The following is a 24,819-nucleotide window of genomic DNA, read 5'->3' as shown; positions in this document are numbered from 1 at the left end:
ACGGACCAGGCAATTCTCTGGCCGTATCCGTAGGTAAAGCCGGGGGCTATACGCTGCGCAGCTGCTAGCCCCACCACCAGACGGAGGTTCGGTGCAGCTTTTGCGCCATTTTTTGTGGCGTAAAGCGCCACTATTCCCACACCGGCGTCAGCACTTAGTCTGCAAATCAGAGAATCCAGCCCTATATTCAGCCCAGTGAGTCCAATATTTGCATCCCACCCAAATCTCCTCCCATCCTTCCTTGCCCAAATCTTGTAGTCCATTCTTCAGCATATGCTTATCCAGCTGCTGCTTAAATGCATCAACATTATTCACCTCAACTATTCCATGTGGTAGTGAGTTTCACATTCTAGTGTGCCTGGATAAAGACATCTATTTTTTTTAAAGATTACTAACTTATATTGATAGTTTCTGGTTTTGCTCATCCCCAAAAGTGGAAACATTTTCATTGTGTCTGCATGATTAAAATCTTTTATAACTTTAAAGACTTTTATTGGTTACTCCTCAGCATTCTTTTTCAAGAAAAAAAAAGTCTTTCTGGCTGAAAGGTCAGAGGTGAGAGTGCCTCCACTGGGACAAGAAACCACACCGTATTTTACAACCCTTAGACCTGAGGTTGTGGCTTCCACCAGTATGTGAGAGACTGTCGCATTTTCAGTAGCTGTCCCACAATGAGATGATTTGCAGTATTTCAGTATTAGAAACACTGGGTGGGGGTTGGTTGTGGTGCGGGAGCGATAATTAACGGGCAGCAGGGTAGCATGGTGGTTAGCATAAATGCTTCACAGCTCCAGGGTCCCAGGTTCGATTCCCGGCTGGGTCACTGTCTGTGTGGAGTCTGCACGTTCTCCCCCTGTGTGCGTGGGTTTCCTCCGGGTGCTCCGGTTTCCTCCCACAGTCCAAAGATGTGCGGGTTAGGTGGATTGGCCATGCTAAATTGCCCGTAGTGTCCTAATAAAAGTAAGGTTAAGGGGGGGGTTGTTGGGTTACGGGTATAGGGTGGATACGTGGGTTTGAGCAGGGTGATCATAGCTCGGCACAACATTGAGGGCCGAAGGGCCTGTTCTGTGCTGTACTGTTCTATGTTCTATGTTCTAATTGGGAGACTTGGGAGGGAACAATCAGAAGTGGACCTTTCCATTGGAATGGGCACATCCGTTGGCACAGGGTGCCAACCAGAGAGTCCCCCGTCCTTAGTCTACAGCCAGGTCACTAGAGTTTACCTAACAGCCTCATCTTGCCTGTGACGTGGACGTCCCCACTGGGGGATTGTTTGGAAGCCTTTATGTGGTCCTTAATTGTACACATTCGGGACCTCGATTGGCTAAAGGGTAGGATGCGGGCTGCCCCACACCTCCAACCTCGCACACCCCACCTCCACCCCAAGGTAAAATTCCAATTCATTCTGGAAGGGAACAGGTATGATGCTATCCACCATGCCACAAGAGGGCTGGTTTAGCTCAGTGGGCTGGACAGCTGGTTTGTGATGCAGAACAAGGCCAGTAGCGCGGGTTCAATTCCCCTACCAGCTGAGAATTCTGAATTCTACCTTTGTGTACCCGAACAGGCGCTGGAATGTAATGACTAGAGGCTTTTCACAGTAACTTTGTTGCAGTGTTAATGTAAGCCTACTTGTGACAATAAAGATTATTTTTAAAAAAAAATCTTACATACGTCTCCTGCCAGTCAACATCTGAACGTGGGTAATGTGGTCCTGGCACAGAAACACTGAAACTTACACAGAATATACAACACAGAAACAGTATGGGCGGGATTCTCCGGTTGCTGATGGCAAAATCGTGTTCGGCCAGAGAATCCCCATTTGCGTCAAAATCTGGGGTGGCGCAGCTTTTGCGATGCGCCACCCTCTCAACAATGGCGTACTCATGGAGTACGCCACACGCTGTATGGACGGCCTCAGGGCATCACCGGAGGCCCTCTCCGCACTCGATAGGCTGGGTTCCCGACAGCGTGGAACACTTATCCTTTTTTTCTCCATGAACCCAGTGTGGCGGCTGCGGACTGAGTCCAGGACCGCCACAATCGGGGGGGGAGGGGAGTGGCCGTTCCGCTGGCAGGGGAGCCGTCGCCTTCATCGGGGGCTAGGGGGGACTGGTGGGGAGTGGTCTGGGGATGGCGAGGCTGGTTACAGAGGGGTGGTTTTTGGTAGGACGGGTCTGCATGCGGCTGGGACCATGTTGCACAGCGCGGCTACTGCAGACCGCCGCCATGCACTTGTGCGGCCACGGACCAGGCAATTCTCTGGCCGTATCCGTAGGTAAAGCCGGGGGCTATACGCTGCGCAGCTGCTAGCCCCACCACCAGACGGAGGTTCGGTGCAGCTTTTGCGCCATTTTTTGTGGCGTAAAGCGCCACTATTCCCACACCGGCGTCAGCACTTAGTCTGCAAATCAGAGAATCCAGCCCTATATTCAGCCCAGTGAGTCCAATATTTGCATCCCACCCAAATCTCCTCCCATCCTTCCTTGCCCAAATCTTGTAGTCCATTCTTCAGCATATGCTTATCCAGCTGCTGCTTAAATGCATCAACATTATTCACCTCAACTATTCCATGTGGTAGTGAGTTTCACATTCTAGTGTGCCTGGATAAAGACATCTATTTTTTTTAAAGATTACTAACTTATATTGATAGTTTCTGGTTTTGCTCATCCCCAAAAGTGGAAACATTTTCATTGTGTCTGCATGATTAAAATCTTTTATAACTTTAAAGACTTTTATTGGTTACTCCTCAGCATTCTTTTTCAAGAAAAAAAAAGTCTTTCTTCATCATGTGTTATCCTTCAGCAATATGTGCCCCTGTATCATGGGCCAAGTTATGGGAATCTTTTATTTTGCCATGTTTAATAGGCACATGTTCCATTACATTGATTTCAGGCACCTCAGTGAATGTTGACTATTCTGGAGCCATGCCCCATTAGCTTTGAAAATATTCAGCTTTCAATAGACTAGAAATTTTGCAATTTCAAGAGCACATTCCAAGGAGAAGGCGAGAAACAAACAATGACCCTCAGGGGAATGTGAAGAAAGAAAGATTTACTATAATCCAGACACTAATTGAAACTTCAGACTCTTGAAGGAAGAGACATTAAAAATGTAAAGTACTGGACAGTGAAACAATGACTGCCACAGACAGGCAGACACAAAACACCATGGAAATACACAATGGGTGAAGTATTTCAAAGCAAGCTACTAGCAATACTGCTGGTTACATAGGCGGTATGAAGAAAGTCTTTAGCAGAGGTAATGAACTGAGGGATTCCCCCTCTCCCTCGCTCCCCCTTTTGAAATAAGAATGTCATGCAGTTTGAGCAGCCATCTCTACCAGAAACCTACTAGAAAATGAAGAGCTTGCAATAACTGCAACATCTTCTTCCACCTGACTGCATCCACGAAACTAGATAACTTACATCAGCCTCAGCATTTAAAATCTATTTCTCAGGGACATGTAACCAAATACTCCGGCCTTTGCGATTCTCTGTTCACGCCGGCAGCACAGTCCAAGTCCACGGGTTTCTCGACTGCTTCAATGGGAAAGCCCATTGACAAGTAGCAGGAGTTGGGAATGCCAGTTAATGGCATCCCGCCGAGAGAAATGTGGCTCGGAGACTGGAGTATGCCGCCCATTACTTCACCTTTTTATTGGACTTCAAGGTGTGTGTCAGCATGTCTGTGTGCCGGCGTGTGTATGTTTGTGTGTGTGGATATGTGTATGTGTGTCAGTGTGTGCGCTTGTCGAATAATTACACAAGGTCCGCATGCTTGAAGTCACCTTTTTATTATTTTTCTTTGGTTTAGTCATTAATAAACTTGCTCTTTCTTTGACTCATGAAACCTTATTTGATTAGCTCCTTATTGTTCACAGCTTAAATAGGTGAATACATTCTGATTTGTAAAAAAGCATATCGTTGTAATAAACAAATATAACCTCGGCTGTGACTATCCAAGGAGGTTAGATAAAGGGGAGTTAATTCACTCCTTCTCACCTGGTCATAACATGTGATTTTGCTTCATTAAACATTATTAGCTACTTGTTCTTTTCAGGAATGGTCAGGAAATTCACAGAGATATGTTGGAAAGCAAATAATGAGATTGTTGAACTCCAAATCCCTCCCCACTCCAAGGAGGTGCCATTATCTTCCTGTACTGCTGCCACCACTTCACTATTAATCCCTGGTACTCAGAGTTTTCACAGAGTAGCATCCTCTTGGTGATGTATGAACAGGGATGACATATATGAATGGTCAGGTTTGACAGACGACGAGGCCGCTGCTCCTGGGTGTGCTGGAGGGACTCTCAGCTATGGAGCAGGAAAGCTGCTTCCCAAACAGAAACTGCTGCACCCTGTCACTATTTGAAGAAGTGAACTGTAGAGGAAACAGATGCTGAAGGAAATCGAAAAATCATAGTCACTTTACACCTGCTGGATGACAACGTGGAGCTGACAAATAAAGGGGAAACAATTATTTCAATTACGTGGTTTATAAGATTTTTATGTCCTGGGACTGTGTCTTTAAGGTAAAACGAAGGGGTCTTATGACAGGTGGCCTGTTCTGAGCCTGCCTGACAGTAAGCTTGGATAGTTTGTGCTAACACTGGGTAGACTGTGAGTCTCCAAAGTGGTGGTATGTTTGAATTTCCGATGGACAATTGCCCTGTTCCCCGACACTCTCAGAAAAAGTATTCAACGCAGAATTAGAGTTGGGGACTTCAGACAATTTTGATTTACTTACCTGAACTGATGCCCAGGAAATGTTAGACTCAAAATCCTAGTCTAACGCTTGGGTAACTGTTCAACTGACACCCTGACCAATGTCCACCTGACTACACAGCGACCCAACCTGACTAGCCCCTATCCCCGACGACCCCCTGACGCCATCCCCCAGGTGACCTGACTAGCCCTCACCATCTAAATCCCCCAATGACCATTCAACTCCTCCTGACCAGATCCGACTGCCCCTGACCCACCTACCCACACACCCTTACCCGCCTCACCACCTGCCACTTTATTGCCCTACCCATGTGTCAACCTGTCCAGATGCCACCTACCACTCTACTCAGCTGCTTCCCTTCCCACCTAGCACCCTACCCAGCTACCAACTATCCAGCTTCCACCCTACCTACTTACATCAGCCATCCTCACTTGACCTCTTTCCTCACCGACCCTGCCCACTCAAACAATTACATATTCACCCATTCATTCACAAATACACTCAACACTCATTCACTAATTCACTGTAAAACTGTTAAGACCTTCCAAAGCTTTTTAATGAGTTAGTGAACACTTCCCAAAATACAGAAGCTACTGTCATAAAAATGGAGAATAGCTTGTCTTCACCCCGGCAATCTTACACTACAGTTTTACGGAAGGCTGCTTGGCATTTCTGAATAAGCCGGGATCGGAAGACTGAGACAGAAATGTAGGGCTCCATTGTGGCACAGAAAAGTAGGAGCAGAGTGGCATTCAGATGGTGATTGCCACACTTCAGAGTCATCATGCCTTTTCGTCTATTCAGCTATTAACTGGAATTTCAAATCTATTTTTAAAAGTTATTTTTCTCTTATGGGGATTATAACACAATTGAATATTGTGTCCAGTTCTGGTCGCCTCATTATAGGAAGGATCTGGTTGCTTTGGAGAGAATGCAGAGGAAATTTACCAGGATGCTGCCTGGGCTGGAGGGCATGTTGTATGAAGAAAGGTTGGGGGAGCTAGGGCTTTTCTCATTGGAGCGAAGAAGGAAGAGAGGTGACTTGATAGAGGTGTACAAGGTGATGAGAGGCATGAAGAGAGTGGATAGCCAGAGACTTTTCCCCAGGGCAGAAATGGCTGTCACAAGGGGACACAATTTTAAGGTGATTGGAGGAAGGTATAGGGGAGATGTCAGAGGTAGGTTCTTTACACAGAGATTGCTGGGTGCTTGGAATGCACTGCCAGCAGAGGTGGTGGAGTCAGAGTCATTAGGGACATTTAAGCAACTCTTGGGCAGGCTCATGGACAGCAGTAAATTGAAGGGGTGTAGGTTAGGTTGATCTTAGATTAGGATAAATGGTCCGAAGTGGGCCAAAGGGCCTGTACTGTGCTGTGTTGTTCTATGTTCTATGAATGTCTTCTGACTGTGTTTCACTGAACTGATTTCAACTAAATATGGTAAACCATTTTGGACAGAGATGAGGAGACATTTCTTCACCCAAAGAGTGCTGAGCCTGTGGAATCCCATACCACAGGAAGTGGTTGAAGCTAAAACTTTGAATATATTCAAGAGGCGGCTGGATATAGCAGTTGGGGAGAATGGGATCAAAGGCTTTAGGAAGAAAGCAGGATTTAGGCTATTGAGTTGCATGATCAGCCATGATCGTGATGAATGGCAGAGCAGGCTCGAAGGGCCAAAAGGCCTCCTCCTGCCCCTATCTTCAATGTATCTATGTATGTATTCTGTAGTTAACATCATGCCTTGGGATATCAGAGATCATGAAAGGTGCAATATAAATGCACATTCTTTCTTTTTTGTTGTTTCTGTTTTCTAGTACTGCTAATGGGTTGGTAATAACATGATCACAACTCATTTACATTAATTTTAATCTCATTAGCAAAATTAAAATTGAATGTAGTGGCCTCCCGGTATTCACATGCCCCCAAGTAGGAAGTCCCACAGGCGCAAATCACTACTGGTCCCTAAAAACGGGGAGCAGGCGCCAGTGAAACTGAAGGGAGCAAGGAGGTGAGTACCCCCTGTACACTTACCTCCAGGGTACCAAGGGGGGTCCTTCAGTGGAGGTGGGGTTCTGGGACCTTGGGCTAGGTTAGGGACGGTGGGACTCAGGTGGAGAGTCTTTCCAGAATGAGGGTCATGAAGCAAGTTTTCCCTCAGTAGCCTTAAAAACTTTTGATGTTACTCCCAGCATATCCCCTTTAACGTTTTCAAGCCTCTGGCCATGCTGACAAGGCTAAAAGCTTTGAACCGCATTAATTACATTTGGTTCACGGTCCATTACCTTCTACAAGCCTCTTGATTGAGAGCTCTAGGCTATTTCAAAGGAGAATATGGTTTGTTTCTATAGCTCTTCACAGTCCATTAACTCTGAGGGACTTGCTCTTTTTAGCGAATGTTGTTTTTACTCTCAATGTTTTCATAGAGGCTTTTTCTTTATTCTGAAGTGCTTCCCAGAAAGATCAGGTTTCGTTTCTAACCACATTTTTTTAAAAGGCTGTACCTTTGTTCTAAAGTGCTTCCTAGAAAGAGCATGTGCTGTTTATAATCGCAGAATTGCATTTTTTTTTGCTGGGGATTCCTCTGATCTTAAATAATTCCTCAAAAGACCAGGTGCTTTGTCTGAATGCTGCCGACCTGGCACTTCCCTGGCAGTTCCCCACTCTGGCAGTGCCAGGTTGCTACTGCCAGGGTGACGCTGCCATGGGACAGGGCCTGAAGGAGGGCGAAGGGGGCTGAAGGAGGGAGGGGCCATTGGCGAACCCATAGAGGGGTGTTGTTCACTTGGGGTGGGGTGGGCCTGCTTGCCAGTGATGGGGGGGCCTTGACAGCAATTGAGGGGTGGTGGGCTGTAGTGTTATCGCAAGGATCTGGCCTGCTTAGCTTTTTCGGGTTTCATGGCGGAATGACCCTGGCTCCAAAAACATTTCTGTTGTTTGCGATCTGGATCACGCTGATCCACCTGACGGAAATCGCACCTTGCCCGGGATTCTCAGACCCTTGCACGGGCCGTTCCGTGCTGGCTGGAGGTGCAGGACCACTCCGGCGCCAACCTAGCCCCCTTGGAAGGGGAGAGTTCCTCACTTTCGGGGGCCATTGACGCCGGAGTGGTTGCTGCCGGTTTTCATGCCGGCGTGGGGACATAGCCCCATTGTTAGAGAATCCCGCCCTTTGTTTCCCACTGGAGACCACACTCGGAAATATTTTGGGAGAATTCCGTCCCGTGTTTTAAGATGATGGTTGGCTAAAATAAGTAAAATTGGTTGATAACAATAAAGCAACTACAAACAATTTCATTGTCAAAATAATCAAATACTTTTTACCTGCTTTTGCAAATCCTGTTCCATCAAAATAATTTCCTCTTTGACTATTCAGGAAACAGGTACCAACATCAAGGCTGGAAGTTGGATTGTTCAGATCAAAAGTTTTGTTGTTCAACTTAAAGTTACGGATGCAAGCATTTATACTGTAGACAACCTGAGTTTTAAAAAATGGGCAAACAGCAGATTAGTGCGAGTATAAATGCAATCACTAAGTTTAGATAGCCACATGCTTTCAAAGTCTTCATTGCTAACTCATCTTTAAACCAGGCTGAAATAGTATTGAAAAGGTCTGACTGCATCAAACTGGGGTCTCTCCGCCCCATTAACTCTGAGGACATGGCTAGATCTATTTTAAGAGATGCCAATGACCAGGTCTGCAAAGCTCCTGCCTGTTTCAAGGACTGGATCTCTTTATGATACAGGAAGTGATTTCCTATAAATTAAATAAGATCGTAATTACCATTTTTGGTTGGAACCTTGTGAAGCCTGTGCAGTAAAAATATAAATATATGAGGCTTTAAAACGAAGGAGTGGAGATAAAATAGACTTGGGATGCAATTTTTAAATTCTGCTTAAATATGAGCATTGTGCTTTGACACAAATAGTAGACAAACCCACACTATTGCTTGAGATGCACATGGGGATTATAGGCCAGCTATTCTAATGTCCATTGTGGGCAAACCTTTTCAGCAGGTGGGCATGTAATGTATGTCAGGTGTCTAGCCTAGCTTCTTCCTGCCTACCCCTGAGCTGACCCCCATAATATCTAAGGTCAATGGGTGCGAAAATCTGCAACCCACCTGCCGTATTTAAATGAATAATTAAAGGTCAATTCGACTCGTTAGCAAGTCAGTTGACTGGGATGACATTATGTGCACACTAATATAATACGGTTCGCACTCGGACAGGAATGGGCAGGCTATTTTTTAATGGCCTAGATGAGAAATGACAGGATAGAAGTGGGGCACATAATTCAGCAGGTGCCCTCTGTGCATCAGGGACACTGCCCCTGCCCAAGATGTCACCCTCCCAACTTCCTTACTCACTGCCTGTCCTACAAAATCCTTCTCCCGCCCCTCTCCCTGGACCCTTGGATTCCTCACCACTCTTAAACCTTAGGACTTACCTTTCTGCATCAGCCATCCCCTTCCTTCATGTTCATTCAATCCCAGCAAGGCCCACTACTGAGCTCTGAATTTGCCAGGACTGCTGGACCTGCAGGTCCAATCGGATTGGTCAGCGTCTCTCGAGGGTGGAATTTTATAGCCACCCACTGAGAGACGAGGATGTTCCAGACTCTGCTATTTTACCCCCTCTCCCTGTGCATTAAATAGAGCAGGGCATATTCTTTCTGGCATGTCGGCTGCCAGCCAAGTTTCATTCTGCGGGTTGAGATATCTAACCTTCCCATAAAACGCAGCCCCAAATTTGAGACTGCATTTCTAAATACAGGATTAATAAAGTGTAGCAAGAATTGGTGTGTTCAACAAATTTCTTAGAGTTTCCTTGAAGAAGTAACTAATTAGAAAGGTATAGAGAACATTTCTCTGATGTTGGTTGGTGACAGATGGAACCTCAATTGAAAACTTTCACGAAGAGAGCAAGGAGAGGGGTTAGGAGAAATTTTGTTACAGAGGGTTGAATGTTGAAGCTTTGCCATGTGGCAAAGCTAAGCTAACATCCAATTGGAGATTTTAACAGGATTAGATATATACTTGAAGCAGAGAGGAGACAGAAATGTTCTGGGTTTGGGTTTTGACTATTATAGAAAAGAGCTAATCAGACAGTGGGCTAAATAACCTCTTTCTTTCCTGAAATTTGAAATGATCCAATCTGACAAAATTGTGCAGTATGTACCACTTTGTCCTTTGACCAAATAAAAAACATAACTACTAATATTTATCTATTTTGATGAGACATTTCACCAAGAGAACTGCTATTTGCTAGATAGAAATGCAATGTCGCAAAGAGGATCTGCAGTCTATTCGCACCAGTATAAAAAATATTCCATTACTTAGTAGTGATATAGCCTCTCTTAATGAGCATCATCCTCTTGTAGAAGGTAAAGAAAAAATAGTTTTGAGTGATATAACTGAAAATAACCTGTTGCTGAAAAAGAAACCATTAAGTCCTGACTGAAGAGCTGCAAGGTCTTTAGGAGTTAAATTCCCAGCATGGATGATTGCAGTGGGAGCTAAGTTCAGACACTTGGGTTTGAAGGTCAGCATGTCTAGCTTAAGCTGTTCTTGATTTTCTGGCAATGAGGGGTGTTGTGAATTCGCATTAAGCCCTCCTCGTCTGATTTGCTAATATACCTTCACATCAAATGAGACTCTGCTGGGAGCTTAACTTCAAAGTTTCAGAAATTCAATTTTATGCACTGTTTACATGACTAATCTTGTTTGCCACTTACACGGCCAATTCTTCTTGTTGTGTAGTTCTTTGGCAATCCTCCGATATAAATCATACCTACGACATCCAGAATATCTGCATTTTTAGGAGTAACTGTAGTTGCCACGTTGAGGCCAATTGTAACTGTTGCTCTCTTCCTATCTCGGACAATTCTGACCTACAAAAAATAAATGCAGATTTATTAAAACATAGAACCATAGAAAGGTTACAGTGCAGGAAGAGACCATTCAGCCCATCGTGTCTGTGACAGGCAAAAAAGAGAAAAAAGAAACTAGTCACTCATTTTAATTGCACTTGCCAGCACCTGGTCCATAGCCTTGCAGGTTACAGCACCTCAGATGCAGATCCAGGCACCTTTCAAATGAGTTGAAAATTTTGGCCTCAATCACCAACTTAGGCAGTGAATTCCAGATGCCCACCACCCTCTGGGCCTCCCTGAACAGGCGCCAGAATGTGGCGACTAAGGGCTTTTCACAGTAACTTCATTGAGGCTACTTGTGACAATAAGCTATTATGATTTTTTTTATTATTATATAATCCTGCTTTCTCCCTATAGCCTTTGATCCTATTTTCCCAAGTGCTATATCTAGCCGCCTCTTGAATATATTCAATGTTTTAGCATCAACTACTTCCTGTGGTAATGAATTCCACAGGCTCACCACTCTTTATTCCTTGCCCAGTGAAGCAGTTGAGGCTCCTTCATTACATGTTTTTAAAGTAAAGATAGATAGTTTTTTGAAGAATAAAGGGATTAAGGGTTATGGTGTTCGGGCCGGAAAGTGGAGCTGAGTCCACAAAAGATCAGCCATGATTTAATTGAATGGCGGAGCAGGCTCGAGGGGCCAGATGGCCTACTCCTGCTCCTAGTTCTTATGTTCTTATGTTCTTATGTTCTTATGTTCTTTGGGTGAAGAAATGTCTCTTCATTCTGTCCGAAATGGTTTACCCGGAATCCTCAGACTGTGACCCCTGGTTCTGGACACAGCCATCATTGGGAGCATCTTCCCTGCATCTACCCTAGTCCTGTTAGAATTTTATAAGTCTCTATGAGATTCCCCTCATTCTTCTGAACTCCAGCGAGAACAATCTTAACCTAGTCAATCTCTCCTCATATGACAGTCCCACCATCCCTGGAATCAGTCTGGTAAACCTTCGCTGCACTCCCTTGAGAGCAAGAACATCCTTCCTCAGAGAAGGAGACCAAAACTGCACACAATATTCTCGATGTGGCCTCACCAAGGCCCTGTATAATTGCAGCAACACATCCCTGCTTCTGTACTCGAAACCTCTCGCAATGAAGGCCAACACACCCATTAGCCTTCTTAACTACCTGCTACACCTGCATGCGTACCTTCAGCGACTGGTGCACAAAAACACCGAGGTCCCGCTGCATACTCCCCTCTCCCAATTTACAACCATTCAGGTAGTAATCTGTCTTCCTGTTTTTGCTTCCAAAGTGAATAACCTTACACTTATCCAAATTATCTGCCATTGATTTGCCCACTCGCCCAACCTGTCCAGATCATGATGTAAGATCCCTGCATCCTCGTCACAGTTCACCTTCCCACCCAACTTGGTATCATCTGCAAACTTCGAGAAGTTACACTTTGTTCCCTCATCCAAATCATTAATATATATTGTGAATAGCTGGGGTCCCAGCACTGATCCCTGTAGCACCCTACTAGTTACTGCCTGCCAATTTGAAAAGGACCCATTAATCCCGACTCTTTGTTTCCTCTCTGCCAACCAGTTTTCTATCCACCTCAATACACGCCCCCAATCTCATGCACTTTAATTTTGCACAATAATCTTTTACGTGGGACTTTGTCAAACACCTTCTGAAAGTCTGATAGGATTAAGAAGGGGAAAATAGAGTATGAGAGTAAGCTTGCGGGGAAATAAAAACTGACTGTAAAAGCCTCTATAGGTGTGTGAAGAGAAAAGAATTGGCGAAGACCAATTGGTCAGAAACAGGGGTATTTATAATGGGAACAAAGTGGCTAACCAGCTAAATACATACTTTGGTTTGTCTTCACAAAGGAGGACACAGATGATGTACTAGAAATGTTGGGGAACACAGGGTTTAGTATTAGTGGTGAAATGCTGTTGGGGAAATTGATGGGGTGAAGGCTGATAAATCCCCAGGGCCTGATAATCTCCATCCCAGAGAGTCCCAGAATTAGTGGACGCATTGGTGGTCAATTTCCAAGATCCTATAGACTATGGAACAGTTTGTATAGATTGGAGGGCAGCTAATGTAACTCCACAATTTAAAAAGGAAGGTAGAGAGGAAATAGGGAATTGTAGACCAGTCAGCCTGATGTCAGTAGTGGGGAACATGCTGGAGTCCATTGTAAAATATTTAATAGCAGAGCACTTAGAAAGCCACGGCAGGATCGGACAGAGTCAGCATGGATTTATGAAAGGTAAATCATGCTTGAATCTATTGGAATGATTTGAGGGTGTAACTAGTAGAGTTGATGAGAGGGAGCCAGTGGATGTGGTTTATTTGGACTTTCAGAAGGCTTTCAACAAGATGTCACATAAGAGTTTAGAATGTAAAATTAAAGTGCATGAGTGTATTGAGATGGATAGAAAATTGGTTGGCAGACAGGAAACAAAGAGTAGGAATGAACAAATATTTCCCGAATGGCAGGCAGTGACTAGTGGGGTACTGCAGGGATTAGAGCTAGCACCCCAACTACTCACAATACATATTAAAGATTTAGATGGTGGAACAAAATGTAATATCTTCAAATTTGAAGATGGCACAAAGCTGCATAGGAGGTGAGTTGTGAGGAGGATGCAGAAATGCTTCAGTATGAGTTCCATTTTGGGTACATTTAGCGGGGTGTTTCTCAGCGGCCACAGCACCAAGGATGACCTGCTATTGAACGGGACTTTTTCATTTTGGCCTTGGCGAGAACATGCTGCCAAGACCACACGTACCTTTCCTGCACTGACCAACTCAGCTCGTCAGTGCAGGAAGGGATCAGGGCACCATTTTTAAATGTCATCCCCCCCCCAACAGTGGCCTGCGGACACCCCCAACACTCCAGCTTACCTTTCAGTGGATCCTTGAGCACCCCCTCACCATGCAGGGATGGTCCGGCTGGAGGATGGTATTGTGGCCATGGGTCAGACATTGTCCAACGATGTAGAGCCCAGAGCTCATCGCAGAGCGGGTTGTCATCATCCTCTATGGCCTACAATAGACACGCTTCCACCAGTGACCGTGTGAGCCCGGCCCGTTGTGCCGCAGCTGGATGTGCAATGGAGGGGTGGTGTGCATGCGGGTGGGGTGGGGGTGGTTGGTGGTGGGGGGGTGGTTGGTGGTGGGTGGGTGGGGGGGTTGAGGGTGTTTGTGTTGGGTGGGTGGGTGGGGGGGGGTGAGGGTGTTGGTGGTGGGTTTGTGGGGGGGGATGAGGGTGTTTGTAGTGGGTGGGTGGGGGGGGGGTGAGGGTGGTCGGCTGGTGTCGTGGTGTGCGGTCTGTGCCCATACTCGGTGATTCCCACCGGGCAGCTATCAGCCTGTCCCGTGCCCGCTGGCCCAGCCGGTAACGGTGGGCAGCCTTCCGTCCATGTCCAGCCCGTCTGTCCTGACCATTGCCACCATCCTCCTCATCTGGGAGGACTGCGCCTCGTCCTGCTGCTCCTCCACTTCCCCTCCTCTGCCTGCGGCACATCGCCCCTCTGCTGGGCTATGTTGTGCAGGACGCAGCAGACCACAATGATGCGGCCGACCCAATTTGGCGGGTACTGGAGGGCTCCTCCAGAGCGGTCCAGGCACCTGAAATGCATTTTTAGGAGCCCAAAGCACCTCTCTATCACACCCCTGGTCGCTGCATGGGCATCTTTGTAGCCGTTCTCCGCATCACTCTGTGGCCTCCGTATAGGCGCCATCAGCCACGACCGCGACGGGTTACCCCTGTCACCCAGCAACCAGCCCCTCAGCCGGTGGGGTGGGGGGGTCCCTCGAACATGCCGGGGAGGTAAGACTGCGCCAATACATATGAATCATGTACACTACCCGGGTACCGGGCGCAGATGTGCAGGATCATCATGCGGTAGTTGCAGACCACCTGGATGATCATGGAATAGGTCCCCTTCCTGTTGGTGAACTCGGCCTGTTATCTGCAGGTGGCCGGACCGTGACGTGCATCCCATTGATCGCGCCCTGGACCATGGGAAACCCGGCCATGGCAGCGAAGCCCGCTGCCCGGGCATCTAGGCTGGCCCGGCCCATAGGGAACTGGATGTAGCGGTCTGCAATGGCATACAGGGCGTCTGTCACTGCCCGGTGCACTGATCCCTGCGACATGCCGGACAGGTCCCCGCTCGGTGCCTGGAATGACCCCGTGGCATAAAAGTTCAGGGCCATCGTAACCTTGACGGACATGGGGAGAGGGTGCCCTCCCCCAGTGCCACGCGGTGCCAGGTGTGCCATCAGGTGGCAGATGTGTGCCACGGTTTCCCGGCTCATCCGGAGTCTCCTCCTGCATGCCTGGTCCGTGAGGTCCCGGTACGACAAGCGGGGCCGGTACACACGGGGCCTCCTCGGGCATCTCCGTCGCCGTAGCGGCACCACCTCCTCCTCCTCCTCCTCCCCCTCCTCCTCCTCGTGCTATCCTCCTCCTCGTTCTGTCGGGCGGGCAGCCCTCCAGCCTGGGCGGCTGCCACCTGCCCCTCTGCAGCACGCTCCACTGCGGCAGCCTCCGCCACCTCCCTGGCACGCTCCTCCTCCTCCTCCCCCAGGGCAACATGTAGAAGTGCGGCTGCCGCCACGGCGGCCAAGATCGCTGGCTGATCAGCAAACCTAACGGTCTGCAGGGGGTGTGGGTGGGGGGTAACTACGACATGTCAGCATTGCCCGTACACCCCCCCCCCTCCCCACTCCCCGCACCCAGGGGCCAGGCAAACGGCCTCCCTCGCCCTCTCCCCTCACCCCGGCACTCTCCCCCCTCCCCGCCACTCGCCCCCTCACCCCTGCACTCTTTCCCCCCTCCCCCCAACTCTCCCCCCTCCCCGGCACTCGCCCCCCCCTCCCCGGCACTCACCCCCCTCCCCGGCACTCCCCCCCCTCCCAGGCACTCTCCCCCCTCCCAGGCAGTCTCCCTCCTCCCAGGCAGTCTCCCTCCTCCCAGGCACTCTCACCCTCCCCGGCACTTGCCCCCTCACCCCGGCACTCTCCCCCTCGGACGGCGCTGGACCTCCAGCTGCTGATCCTGGCCTGAACCCACCCCTGCGGGGTCCACGCATGCGCAGTTGGGCCAGCACCAACTAGCGCTTGTGCAATGGCCTTCTTCCCCATGGCAGCCCTGGCGCCAAATGGCGCAGGGCTACAGGAGCCGGCGCGGACGAAAAGACTCAGAGAGGCCGGCCCGCCGATCTGTGGGCCACCCTTGGATTGGACCCCCACTCCCCTCCCCACAGGCCGCCCCAGACCCCTCAACGCCGAGGTCCCGCCGGCTCAGAGGATGTTAGAACAGCGCGGGTGGGACTCGCCTTTTTGTTAACGGCCGCTTGGCCCATTCGGGCCGGAGAATCAGTGCGCTGGCCTGTGCTGGCCCAGGCGGGAGAGTCGCCGCATACCCTGACCGGCGCCGCGACGACCACGCTGGCGCCGATTCTCCCCACTCCGGAGAATTGCGTCCCGGCGTCGGGGCTGCGTGGCGCGATTCGCGCGGCGCCGCGCCAATTCTCCGACCCGGCGGGGGGTCGGAGAATTCCTCCCATGATATCAGAGAGAGAGGGCGTTAAGGGCTAGGAGAGTACGAGGTAGGGGAATCTTAAGTTGGCTGCCAAGGGCGTCATGTGACCATTGCAACTTCAACACATACTATCGATCTTCCAGAACGTTGCAAAATGGTCATGCTAAAACAGCACTCCTTTGTGGAATTTCACATGTACTTTGAAGCTTACTCCAAACCACAGAAAATCAATTTCTAGACTCAAGTTTCCATGTTGATATAACAAAGGAACGCTCACAATGTCAGTTACCAGAAGTTAAGTGCAAAGTACCACCATTTACCTCTTATTGAATATCAATGGCCTTTGGCCAACTGATTTCAACTGGTTCTGAAAGATCATCTTCTACCTTCGATTGAATATCAATGGTCATTAATCATGTGACTGAAACATTCTCCGATACGGAAATATTTTATCCCGGAACTGAGAGAGACATGGTAAATCTGCAGAACAGCATTGACTATAAAATAGCTATAGAGAAAGACTGTGCCACTTTAAAAGCCTTTGAAAAGCCTCCCCAGCCTGTTTCAAAAGTTCCAAGTTCACTTGTAAAGAAATTGGACCTCTGGATATACAGACCAAACTGCTTGCCTACACAACCTGCTGAATAGTCTTTAGTTCAAAGGAACCATACAATTAATTTGGATCTGATGGTGATGTTTAAATTGACCACTATAATGGGGGGTTTTAACACACACATCCAACTTTTCAAAATAAACTACAGCGATTACAGACAGAAGGAAAGGTAATTGGTGGATTTAATATATCTCTCCTCCCCCCCGCCCATAATAGGAAAGTGAGAGAGATTAGAAGGGATACAGCTTGAAGTCAAATAATATTCTGTCAATTGGGGCTGAAGTGCTAGTGCAGGTTTTCCATTCAGTTAGAGTTGGGCTTGCTATTTGATTTGACATAATTGGGAAGGACAGAGAACATACAGTGCAGAAGGAAGCCATTCGGCCCATCGAGTCTGCACCGACCCACTTAAGCCCTTGTGGTAGTCGGTATTAGGGGTATTACGGTACCCTGGACAATGCTGTAAGACCATTGGTGTGGGAGGTACCTGAGACTGCTGTATCATTGGCGAAGCCTGCCTGCTGGTTCCACCCAGTAAGGCGGAGTATAAGAGTCTGTGTCTCCCCAGCAGCTGCATTCTGTATCTGCGCTGCTGGGGGAAACATCTAGTCCAATAAAGCCTTCAATTGTCGTCCAATCTTGCTTCTGGAGTCATTGATCGAGCATCAGCCCCTCACTTCCACCCTATCCCCATAACCCAATAACCCCTCCTCACCTTTTTGGTCACTAAGGGCAATTTAGCATGGCCAATCCACCTAACCTGCACGTCTTTGGACTGTAAGAGGAAATCGGAGCACCCGGAGGAAACCCACGCAGACACGGGGAGAACGTGCAGACTTCGGACTAGACAGTGACCCAGCAGGGAATCGAACCTGGGACCCTGGCACTGTGAAGTCACAGTGCTATCCACTTGCTACCGTATTGCCCCGAAGGAGACATGTTATGAATATCATCTCAGTGGAGGAGGGATGAAAGAGTGAAAGGGAGTTCTCGTCAGTCAGGCAAGATGTTTGTGGTTACAAAATACTTTTCCATTTCATGGCTAATTCCAAAGGTTAGTTCCTTTATATTTGCTATGTCATGAGATGATGCCATGCAACATTATGCACACAGCATCACCTACAGGTGCCATTCCTTTGCATGTGCAACCACAAAGCATTTTTAAGACATTGGTGTTATATATCATAGAGCCATAGATAAGTGCGGAAAGAGGTCATTCGGCCCATCGGATCTGCATCGACCCTTGGAAAGAATATCCTACCTAGGCCCACGTCCCCATCCTATCCCCGAAACCCTCTAACCTTTTGGACACTAAGGGGAAATTTAGCATGGCCAATCCACCTACCCTGCACATCTTTGGATCGTGGGAGGAAACAGAAGCACCCGGAAGAAACCCACGCATACACGAGGAGAATGTGCAAACTCTACACTCTTATTCATAGAACCCCTACATTGCAGAAGGAGGCCATTAGGCCCTTCAAGTCTGCACCTACCCTTTGAATGAGCACTCTATCCCAGTAACCCCATAACCTAACCTGCACATTCCCGAGACACTAAAGGGCAATTTATCATGTCCTATCCACCTAACCCGCATATCTTTGGACTGTAGGAGGAAACCGGAGCAGCCGGAGGAAACCTACGCAGGCATCAGAAGATCATACAAACTCCACACAGACATTCACCCAAGGCCGGAATTGAACCCGAGTGCTAACCACTATGCCACTATCCTGCCTTGTAATGGAACTCTTGTAATAGACCTCTTGTAATAGACCTCTTGTAATAGACCTCTTGTAATAGAACTCTTGTAATAGACCTCTTGTAATAGAACTCTTGTAATAGAACTCTTGTAATAGAACCCTTGTACCAGAACCCTTGTACCAGAACCCTTGTACCAGAACTCCACTTAATAAAATTAGTAATGGAATTTACTTAGTATTTATTACCTTATGCCATTCACCATCATTTATCTTCTTTTGAACAACTGTATTTGCATTTCCACTTCCAAGGTCATAGCTGAAATGAGCCATTCCATCTATTATCTGAATGGTTGCAAAGTCTGCATGATTAATTCTGGCCATATAAAACACCAGACCAGATTCTGCTTCCGTTTGGATCTCAAACTCAATTATTAGCCTGCAAACAAGTCAAAACCTTTAATCAACGTCCAATAGGTTATCATAAACATAAGTACTAAATACCACACAAGAACTTAATTTTCATGATTGGTTTCATCACACATTTACAATGTAATCTTTAATAACATTTCAGTTAAAAGGCAAGTATGAAAAAGTATCTCCTCAAACTGCTTGTCTCTGAGAATCAGAATTGAACCAATGACTTCAGGTGGTGGCCATGGAGTGAGTGTTCACACATTTGGTGGCTCCCACTCAAGGTGGATGTTTTTGGTCTTCCTCCCCGAAGGGTGTAGTATTTTAGGGCAAAAGGTACAGGAGTGTCCTTTGGTAAGGCTGGACCAGTGGACAAGGAGTGCCGCGAGATAGAATGAGCAGTTGGAGCAGGAGAGTTGTCATGTTGCGCCACAGGTAAAGCTGGCAGAGGGCAAAGGGGGGGGGGGTACACTGCCTGCCCAGTGGTCATTGGAGCAGCTGGTAGAGTGCTTGAAAAACAAGTTCCAGCAGCAGAGGAAAGAGGCAGCGGACGACCTGGCCAAGGTGGTGGAGCCGCTGAGATCTGGGATCGAGTGTGTTGAGCAGAGTCTGGAGTCCCAGACCCTGGTGATCCAGAAAGTGGAGGAGGCGGTGGGGGAGCATGAGGAGCAGGTGGTCAAAGTTGGCGGCGGAGTTGGGAGTGATGCAGGAAAGCCAGAAGAGGCTGAGGGAGAAGGTGGAGGACCTGGAGAACCACTCCAGGAGGCAAAATGTGACGAATATCGGGATATCTGAAGGTATTGAAGGTGCGGAGGCTGCTGTTTATCTGGTGAGTACGATGGAGAAGCTAATGGGGGAGGGGGCCTTGATAGGTCTCTTGAGGTTGACCGAGTGCACAGGGCGCTGAGGAGGAGGCCGCAGGTGGGAGAGCCGTAGTGGCTGCATCGCTTTTTTGATGAGGAAAAGATGTTATGGTGGGTGAGGCAGCCCAAGAAGTGTACCTTGGAAGGGAATGAGTTGCGGGTCTAGCAAGACCTGGGGGCGGAGTTGGTGAAGAGCAGGTACAGGTTCAACCGTATAAAGGCCTTTGTCTTTGAGAAGGGGGTGAAGTTTGGAGTATTATACTCAGCCTGCCTGTGGGTGACTTTCCAGAAACAGGAGCTCTCTTTCGACATGCCAGAAGAGGCAACGGACTTTATGAGGGACAATGGACTGGGAATGAGTGTGAGGACATTGAACGTTGGAGGACTTTTGTATACTTTTTCAAATGTCTTGGGGTGGGTATTCTGAGGCAGGTCTTGGTGGGGGAACAGTGATGGTGAGTGTGCCTTTTGTTACTATTTGTGTGTTGGCAGTTGGATGGTTGAGGGGGGACTGAAAGGAAGAGGAGGTCTTGGGCGGGGGCCATGATGCTAGCTGGCAGGCTAGTAAACGGGAGTGAAATCAGGGGATGTCAGGAGGAAGGTGTGGGGGGAGGGGTTGGTTTGAGAGTGTGGGGGGGGAGGGGAGGGGAGAGGATGGAGGGTTACTGACTAGGGTGTGGCTAGTGTGGTGCCGTTGGGAAGGAATTGATGGCGGTGGACATCTGTGGGTGGGCCTGGAGGAGCGCATGACACAGGCTCTCGGACCGATATGGCTGATGGCAGGGGAAGGGTGCGGGAAGCTCCCCCGACCAGGCAGGTCACGTGGAACGTGAGGGGGTTGAATGGACTGGTTAAATGGTCGTGTGTTCACCCATCTGAGGAGTCTCAAAGTGGACATGGCATTTTTACATGAGACGCACCTGATGTTGGGAGATCAGAAAAGTGCTGAGAAAGGGATAGTTGGGGCAGGTATTTCATTTGGAGCTGGATAAGAAGACGAGGGGTGTGGTGTTGGTCAATCAGAGGGTTGCGCTCGAGGTGGCCAATTTCAGTGGGGCAGGTATGTGATACTGGGAAGCTGGGGAGAATGCTGGTGGTTCTGGTACACGTGTATGCCCTGTATTGGGATGACATGGATTTTATGAGGCGGGTGTTGGGGGAGATTCCTGACTTGGACTTGCGTGGGTTGATTTTGGGGGGTGATTTAAATACGGTTATAGATCTGAGCTTGGACCGGTCAAGTCCCAAGTCATTGAGGGTGTCAGCTGTGATGAGAGAGCTGATGGAGTTCATGGAGACAATGGGGGGAGGGGAAAGACCCATGGAGGTTTGGGAGTCCGAGGGCAGAGGAGTTGTCATACTTCTCCCATGTGCACCAGGTGTACTCCCGATTTAACTTTTTTGTGATGGACAAGGCGCTGCTGGTGAGGGTGAGGGTGGCCGACTCGGGGTGTTCAGTGATTGTGGCTTCCGACCATGCACCGCATTGGGTGGGGTTGTGGGTAATTCAGGGGGAGACTCAACGGCCCCAGTGGATGTGAGGTTGCTGGCAAATGAGGAGATGTGTGAGTGGGTGTGGGCTACCTGGAGTTGAACGACACGAGAGAGGTCACAGTCGGCATGTTATGGGAGGTACTTAAGGCTGTAGTTAGAGGGGAGATGATTTTGATTCCGGTGCACTGGGAGAAGGTGGGGCGGGAGGAGAAGGCAAGGTTGGTGGATGGCAGGGTTTTTGAAGAAGAGGCAGAGGTACCAGCTGGAGTTTGGGCTAGTCTCTACAGGGAAGGCAGTGGGACAGCTGTGGAGTGCCAGTGTATGAGTACAGGGAAAATGTGAGTAGGATTTTGGCCCATCAGTTGAGGAAGCAGGTGGTGAGGGAGATTGGGAGAGTTAGGGAAGATAAGGGTAAGGTAGTGATGGACTTGGAGGGGGTGAATGGAGTGTTTGAGGCTTTTTATATGAGACCGTAAGAATTGGAACCCCCGACCCGAGGCAGGTCCTGGATGGGTTGGAGCTTCTGAAAGTGGAGGAGGGGCTGGTTCACGGCCTGGGGGCCCCAGTTGGGTTGAGGGAGGTGATGGATGGTATGGGGGCAATGCAAGCAGGGAGAACCTGGGGCCGACGGGTTTCCGGTAGAGTTTTATAAATGGTTTGGGGCGGACCTGGGGCCACTGCTGGAGAGGCGAATAATGAAGTGAGGGAGAGGGGGGAACTCCCCCCTGCACTGCCGCAGGCTTCCATCTCCCTGATTTTAAAGAAAGATAAGGCCCCAGGATAGGTTCCCTGCGGCGAGCGAGAACTTGTAAACTACTAATTTAAATTTGTTTTAAGGTGATTAATAATGTTTACCCTCTGATTTGCTGGAGCACTTTACTGTCTCTCCCAGCATGTCAAATTCAAAGATCTCTCGGATAAAGGTGAAAGTGTTGCCATTGATCGGTTATAAAACCTTTAAGTGATTTTTTTTCACAGTCAATTTAATTCCCCTTTAATTTTGACAAGCCTTTGAGCATGCTGAGAAACCTAAAAGCTTTGAACTGCATGATTTTAATTTAATTTCACAGTCCATTAACTTTTACAAGCCTTTTGTTTGACAGGTCCAGACTATTTCAAAGTTTGTTTTTTCAGATCTTCAGTGTCCATTAATTTTGAAGTGCGTCGACGAAGACGGGACATGGGCTGATGTCCTGGAGAGGGTTAATTCTTCCTCCTCGTGTGCGCGGCTTAGCCTCATCCAATTCAAGGTGCTGCACCGGGCCCACATGACTGGGACGAGGATGAGTAGGTTCTTTGGGGGTGAGGACAGGTGTGTCAGGTGCTCGGGGAGTCCAGCGAACCATGCCCATATGTTCTGGGCATGCCCGGCACTGGATGAGTTCTGGAAGGGGGTGGCGAGGACGGTGTCGAGGGTGGTGGGATCCAGGGTCAAGCCAGGATGGGGACTCGCGATTTTTGGGGTTGGGGTGGAGCCGGGAGTGCAGGAGGCGAAAGAGGCCGGTGTGCTGGCCTTTGCGTCCCTAGTAGCCCGGCGAAGGATCTTGCTACAATGGAAGGATGCGAGGCCCCCAAGCGTGGAGACCTGGATCAATGACATGGCGGGTTTCATTAAGCTAGAGAAGGTCAAATTCGCCCTGAGAGGGTCGGTACAAGGGTTCTTTAGGCGGTGGCAGCCTTTTCTCGACTTTCTGGCTCAACGATAGGGTACGGGGACAGCAGCAGCAGCAACCCGGGGAGGGAAAAGGGGAGGGAAAAGGGGGGGGGGGCAACAATGACTATGTTTGTTTATTTAATTTTAATATTTTTAAAGTTCTTTTGTTGTTCATTAGGGTTGGGGGGGTGGGGGGATGTGATACATGCGCCGATACGGTCTGGGGGTGTCACAGTTATTATGGGTTATTTTGTTGCATTTCATTGTTTGTCGTTATGTTTTATATTTTCTGTAAAAAATTCCAATAAAAATTATATAAAAAAAAATTTTGAAGTGCGTCCTATTCTGAGCAGGTGTTCTTTCCAACTGCAGTCTTTTTTTAAAAGAGGCTGTCTATTTGTTCTGAAGAGCTTCCCAGAAAGAACAAATGCCTGTCTAAGTGTTGCCTCTGCACCTGCTTTGAAATAGCCTGGACCTGTCAATGAAGAGACTTGTAAAAGGTACTGGACCATGAAATTAAACAAAAGCAATGTAGTTCAGAGCTTTAAGGCTTCTCAGCATGCCCAGAGGATTGAAAAAGTTAAAGGGGAATGAAATTGACTGTCAAAAAATCACTTCAAAGGTTTCCAACACATCAATGGGAACACCTTTGTCTGACAGATCTTTGAACTTGACAAGCTGGGAGAGACATCAGAAGGTGCCAGGGCCACAGAGGGAAGGGTTTTTAACAACAATATGACATGCTGACAGGCAGTTTAATGATTTTCAAAGCGACAGAGGGAAGAACTGCCACATAACCCCTACACCGGGAAAGAATGCAGACCTGAGCCCCTCCAGCCCAGCCCAAGCCCCTCTGACCCTGGAGATCGCACTCCCTTGCCCCCCGACTTATCGGCACTGTCAAGGGGAGGGGCCCAAAGGGGGAATGGCGTGGACTAAAGGGGGGACTGTTGGGGTGCTGGAGGGTACTGAAGGGAGGGCTGAAGGGTGGACTGAGCGAGGAATTGGGAGGGTGCTGAAGGGGGGGAACCAAGGGTTGGAAATTTAGGGGTGGTGAGAGGGGGGAATTGAGAGGGGGATTGGGGGATTTGAAGGGCGAGGGATGGGGGCGCCAAATGGAAGCTTTGAAGGTGGAAGCATTTGGTGACCCCATACAGGAGTGTCGCTCATTTGCAAGGGGCCCTTGTCAGCGATTTGATTGGGAGGGGGAGGGGAGGGGGGCGTTGCAATGCTCTCATCTTATTCTAAGATCGGGGAACCCTTTAAGACAGTGCCCTGATCTCGGAGGAACGGGACCTGACAGTGAGTTTGAGCCCATCCCTCTCAAGACCAGTACAAAACCCGGCCCTCTCAAAAAATGTTAAAAGTCCCATTGAATCCCACCTGAGCAGCGCTCAGCTTTCCTGTTGCGGGGAGCAAGAGTGAATTTGGGAGAACCGCACCCATATACTTTAAACATCAGCTGGGCACAGTCTAGAAAGAAAAAAACTGTCCAGGAGAATAGCATACCCTGACCAAAGAATCTATTGGTTTATCCTCTGATAATTTCAATGAAAAGAAAGCCAAATTAATTATATTAATGGAGCAGATGCTCCCTGCTAGCTGTCCTTTTCTACAATTGCCCTATGATGCTGAATGCAAAAGCAGAAACAACAACAAAAAATTTTATTTTTCTTATATCAAACAACACCAAAGATAATTAAATATTTCAAATTATGGCAATTCAGCTCAATTCACCAAGATATCATGATAAAGCTATATCTGTAACAAGATATCCAAATAATATACTATGCAGTTTTGAACAAATTTTTTTATTTAATCTAACATTATTATTTATTGTTATGTATCTAACATATTAGTATAGAAACAATTTCTATTTACTTTAAAAACAATTTTCCAAGCATAATAATC

The 24,819-nt window shown here is 48.1% G+C and overlaps 1 protein-coding gene across 5 annotated transcripts in view; it reads right to left on the bottom strand.

Moving 5' to 3' along the window:
- Positions 1–24,819, bottom strand: part of lama2 (laminin, alpha 2) — a 607,521-nt gene that overhangs the window by 6,000 nt on the left and 576,702 nt on the right. For all 5 annotated transcript variants that reach the window (XM_038799795.1, XM_038799796.1, XM_038799798.1 and 2 more), the window contains 3 exons: positions 18,733–18,922; positions 10,467–10,622; positions 8,054–8,207 (listed from right to left, as the gene is read on the bottom strand). In XM_038799795.1, the coding sequence (XP_038655723.1) occupies positions 8,054–8,207; positions 10,467–10,622; positions 18,733–18,922 (500 nt within the window). The remainder of the gene's footprint in view (positions 1–8,053; positions 8,208–10,466; positions 10,623–18,732; positions 18,923–24,819) is intronic.

This window comes from Scyliorhinus canicula, chromosome 6, assembly GCF_902713615.1.
Source record: "Scyliorhinus canicula chromosome 6, sScyCan1.1, whole genome shotgun sequence".
NCBI lineage: Eukaryota > Metazoa > Chordata > Chondrichthyes > Carcharhiniformes > Scyliorhinidae > Scyliorhinus > Scyliorhinus canicula.
The sequence above is the reverse complement of the archived record's forward strand: the minus strand, read 5'-3'. Positions and strand labels throughout refer to the sequence as shown.